This window comes from Chiloscyllium plagiosum, chromosome 18, assembly GCF_004010195.1.
Source record: "Chiloscyllium plagiosum isolate BGI_BamShark_2017 chromosome 18, ASM401019v2, whole genome shotgun sequence".
NCBI classification, from domain to species: Eukaryota; Metazoa; Chordata; class Chondrichthyes; order Orectolobiformes; family Hemiscylliidae; genus Chiloscyllium; species Chiloscyllium plagiosum.
Genome location: NC_057727.1, coordinates 11764852 through 11770017, shown reverse-complemented (window position 1 = coordinate 11770017; position 5166 = coordinate 11764852). Strand labels below are relative to the sequence as shown.

Below are 5166 nucleotides of genomic sequence, written 5' to 3'. Positions count from 1 at the left end.
GGGAGTTCCTGGACTAGGGGGGGATAGGACAGTGTCGAGGTAGATAGAGATCAGTTCGGTGGGGCAGGAGCATGCTGAGACAATGGGTCGGCCAGGGTGGTGAGGCTTGTGGATCTTGGGAAGGAGGTAGGACCGGGGAGTGCGGGGTTCCCGGACTATGAGGTTGGAAGCTGTGGGTGGGAGATCTCCTGGGGTGATGAGGTTCTGTATGGTCTGGGAGATGATGGTTTGGTGATGGGGGGTGGGGTCATGGTCAAGGGGGCGGTAGAAAGAGGTGTCCTCGAGTTGGTGTTTGGCTTCAGCGATGTAGAGGTCAGTGTGCCAGACTACCACTGCGCCCCCTTTATCCGCTGGCTTGATGGTGAGGTTGGGATTGGAGCAGAGGGATTGGAGGGCTGCGCGTTGTGAGGGTGAGAGGTTGGAGTGGGGGAGGGGGGTCGACAGGTTGAGGCGGTTAATGTCCCGGCGGCAGTTGGAAATGAAGAGGTCGAGGGCAGGTAATAGGCCAGCGCGGGGTGTCCAGGTGGATGCAGTGTGTTGGAGGTGGGCAAAGGGGTCCTTGGAAGGTGGGCGGGAGCCCTGATTGTGAAAGTAAGCTCGGAGGCGGAGGCGACGGAAGAATTGTTCGACGTCACGGCGTGTATTAAATTCATTGATGCGTGGATGGATTGTTAACCTTAACCATTTTTGTTAAGACTTGTGCCTGAATTCTCTAATTGTTCAGTAGATATTTGGGGGGTGGGTGGAATTGAGGGGTTTAAGGTTTTGTGCTGTTTAGGAAATACTATTTGACATTATTGCCTCACAGCGATTTTGGTTTTTACATAATAAATTCACGAACGTGTTATGCAGGAGGAATATCCATACAAAAAATGATAAAAACCTAAGATAGGAGCAGTAACAGCCTGGATGACTGATCAGAGGTTAGGGAGGTAGTTTGGGTATCAGCACTCACTGAGCACCCACGTGGTTCTGAGTTTAAATCCTGAGGTGATCCACCTTGGGATCAAGCTCACCAATTTTGACCTGGTGGTTCAGAAAGTGTCTAGAAAAAGGAGGACTTCACATTATTTTTCAATTGTGCTCAAAACGTCACATCAAACGTCTGCAGAAGGCAGCTTGAATTAGACTGTATTGAGATAGATCATAGTACATCAATTAACATCCCTTAATTTCACACCCTGCCTTCTGTTAAATTCGGAATTGTTGTTCAGAAGCAGGCTGGGTACAGATGCTTTCTTCAGTTTTTTTTTTAATTGGTGTATCGCTCTTGTAATGGCTCAAATTTTGCAAAGCGAACCAAGACACTTACTCTTCATTTTGCACATACAGGCCCATAGAATTGCTGAGAGTCTTTCACTGCAGTTTGAGGTTATCCAATCAGGACAGCGTACCGTCCACAAGCAGTCTGAAACCTGGGCATCTGCTCAACTAAATAGATTGGAAAATCAGGCACACACAATCTAAACTAGAAAGTGTTGTTAGAATATTTGGTACAATGTAAAATCATGTGCTGAGAGCAAAATAGAGAGGGAAGGGAAAATGGGATTGAAAGTATTATAAGAAATAGAAAATTAACATATTTTAATCCCCAAAAATAATTAAAAGATGGAGGAATATGACTCCATTCTAAAAGCTGATATTCAAACCAGTGAGGTTAGTTGCTAGTAATTAAGATTTAATCATGCTTTTAAAACAAAAATGTACTTAGTAATTGAATGAGTAAATGCACACTTTCTCTGACATGTTTCATGAGTAGCTGGTGGGTAAGCACCAGGCCTTTATGCTCTTTTGTGTTTGAATGTCGAACCTCTCAGTGAGGCACATGTGGTACAGTTTACGGGGTAAAGCAAATCAGATAGAAGCTTTTAGATTTTGCAATTTAACTGTGCTCTGTGCAGAGTTAGGAAGTTTCTGTCCAGTTCAGTCCTCCATAACCTCACCATTTTTACCCAAAATCCAACCCAGTATTAATTTCTCTGAATTTGCTTTGTCCCCTTAGGTGCGGACTGGCTTCGATGGAATGGGGGGAAGAACTAAGTTTATCGAACCTGTATCCTTTGCTGGATTTTCAAGTTGTTTGTGTGAGTGAAATGAAATAGACGGGCAGAGATGGGGCATCTGGTGAATGATGGAGCTCAGCATACTTTGTGCTAGAGAGGACATAGAGACTGAAACTTGGCTCCAGGTTGGCGACAAAATCGCAAACCATCTCGTCAATCAGACAGTAAAGTGGGAGGATGGAATCAGTGGCAAGGAGACAGAATATGTGGGAATCGGGGCTCCCCTAAGTATGGATATTGAGCAAATAGTTTGTCATCACAGACAGAGGGGGTGAGACAGATGGTAGGGAAATGGGGAAAAATCTGAGTTGATAAGTTAAAATATTTTTCAATTCTTATCAACCACTACGTTTGATTGTGTTCTAGCCAGGAACTTTTCATCCAGAAAACTTCATTCTCCTGGTGGACAAATCGTATGTGTCATTTCAACAATACCAAGAAGGAAATAATAGCTTTATAAAATATTGCATTTTTGTTTTAAAAAATTGCTTTTCTTTAACACTCCTTCAGACCAAAATGACTGAAATTCGACCACTGCCATTAAAGGCAAAGAGGAAGAAGGTGTCTCGGACAGCTGTCAAGCCCTCTATTTGCAAGCAGCACAAGTTGGAGGATTTCCTGATTTGATTCGGGAACTTCAGGGATGCAACTTGACCTTGAACTGAATGCCAGGTCTGCAGTAGCATGTTAATGTTGACACCAGTGTCTGAAACCATACTAGAAAAATGCAGCTGGCCTGCACTAACTGACAGACAAGCTAAATATACTACAGGGTTGTTTAAGTCAATAGTCCCAAGGTCAAAAAGCCCTGTTATTCTTCACAATGTTTGAACCATTTCAGCTCCAGGCAGCCTACTGATGTTACTCTAATCCCTGAAAGCATTAACTTATTGGCATTCCAAAAAGGAGAAATCATCATGATGTTAAATAAAACTCCTACTCAACAAAAGGTGACACTGTAAACAGTGGAAGAACTTTGATTGAAATCAGATCTCGTATTATGAATATTAACAGATATTGCTTTGGCTTTATCTCATGCTTGTGAGGTATTTGTACTGGAGAATACACCTTATTTATCCAGCATCAAACACCCTAAGTCAAGTATAGCATGGGTTAGGTGAAGAGTATATCTCTGTGCTGTGTCAGGCAACCATTATTTATTTGTACAAGTGTGACATTTTCCTGTTTGCTTGAGTGGGCCCCTCCCTGAATGACAGTGCCAAATTGGAATGGCTTTAAAGTAGGAATTTATGAGGTTGTAACTTTTGAAACTATCCAAACTTATATTGAAGCAACTTATTGCAAGAAATATTTCTGAGCCAGTCCCAGTCCATTTCATGTTGAATTGACGTTGTTAGCAGTGACTGACATTCCAAAAGTCTGGTTGGATTTGAAGTTAATCGAGTCCCAGGGTTTAGCTCATGGTTACCTAGTGAAGGGCTTCCTATGTTTCTGGATCATCTGAATCCCTGGGCTGAGTTAACCTACCTATTTGAGTCACAAATGGAACAGCCTGTTGACAATAATATGCCAGTGACTCCTCAATACAAATGTCTGTTCAACACTGGGTGCAGTAGTGTCTGGACTCTTCAGATTCCTGTCACTGGCTATTAGGTTTCAGTATCATTTTGAACAAATTTTTTTTTATATTTGCGACGTTTTCACCGTTTTGAAATAGTAGGCTAACTTTGTACACATCAGTGTACAATTTGGTGGCGCATGTCACATCAATCACCATAAGACTCCTGGCTAGTGGAAGAGCTTGAATGGTTTGTCATGTTAATGTTACAAACACACAGCAAAAGTAGTCAGTTCATGTAACTTACTGTGGTATCAAACATCTCCACCTGTCTATGGGTCATTGCCATTTATCTGTAAGCTCTCAATTCTCTGTACTGTAGTATACACTTAATGTACGTACTGATTTAGCTGTTGTTTCTCAAGTCCTATAGTAATGTGAAATGACTTTTGTAGAGGCTACTTGTTAGACTGTAGTAATGATCCATTTTTGTTTCTATTTTCTTTCAATATGACAACCGATGGCATTGAGGAAACTGGCTGGGGCAGGTTCCTAAGCATGACCTGATGGTGCACACAGATACTGAACAAACATTTCTAGAGAAAGCCAACAGCACAAAGGCAGGCTCAACACTTCTTGGAGCTTGTATGTCATTCATCCCTTTGCAGTGTCAGGCTCAGTCATTTGTTTTTCAGTCAATCTTTGCTTATGCAAGTGCTGAACTTTCGCTGTAACATGTAACCATAATTCTTACGGTGATAATTCAGGATGTCTGCTTCTTCACTGTGCCAAAAAAGCAGTGTCCATCAAACTATATACAAACAATTGTCTCAAATGGAGAGAAAATGCCTTTCGTCCTTTGCGGACTGTGGCTAATTCCTTACCATTTTTAACTTTTGATTGAGGATGCCTTTGATGATTTCAAAAGAATGGTCCTTGTTGATGAGACTACCTCTTTAAAAATCGTAGGCAGCAAGTGCATCTAATAAGGTTAAAATCTTCCAGTTGTTGTAATCTTAGGATAATATTAAATATTTTTAAAGCCCTTCATAAATATAGCACTTATTCAAAAACCAATTAATGAAAAATAAGAAGGTTAACTCCTATGAACCATGAATTGCTTCCTAAATCTTGTATTAATACTGTAATTGGAAATCAAAGGTAATTTATCCTTTATATTGGAAAAGTAATCGGGTTTTTAGTTGAAACTGTCTTTTATTCTGTAATTATTGCTTGATTTAGGTGAGATTTTCCATTTGGGTTTTATTTTGTGTTCTTATCAAAATGGGATGCAGTTTTAAAAACAACTTTTTACTTCTGCGTGGGATGTCTCTGACTATCCAGCTGGTTTCTCTCCATTTCAATTTGGTGAAAGAGACAGATACCAGTGGAACTTATTATTAAATGTCAAAAATGCTGTCTGGTCTTTCATCGCTACATTAGAAACACGAGAAATCACAGAAAGCAGCCTCTTGGCCCATCATGCCTGAATTTCCTGATTCTAGCCAGCTGGTAAAATAAATTAAAGATGTCGTCCTTCAAAACCCTTTCAATTCCATATCTCCTGCCATTTTTTAAAAATCT

General features: G+C 40.9%; 1 protein-coding gene across 2 annotated transcripts in view; it reads left to right on the top strand.

Moving 5' to 3' along the window:
• The window catches only part of LOC122558853 (TRAF-interacting protein), a 41900-nt gene extending 37270 nt beyond the window's left edge, over positions 1–4630 (top strand). Inside the window, exons 14-16 of one of the 2 annotated variants that reach the window (XM_043707700.1) lie at positions 2003–2053; positions 2574–2735; positions 4114–4630. In XM_043707700.1, the coding sequence (XP_043563635.1) occupies positions 2003–2053; positions 2574–2690 (168 nt within the window). In that variant the 3' untranslated portion in view covers positions 2691–2735; positions 4114–4630. Of the gene's footprint in view, positions 1–2002; positions 2054–2573 lie in introns of both variants that reach the window. The other variant, XM_043707699.1, reaches the window with a different exon arrangement.
• The last annotated feature ends 536 nt before the right edge of the window (positions 4631–5166 follow it).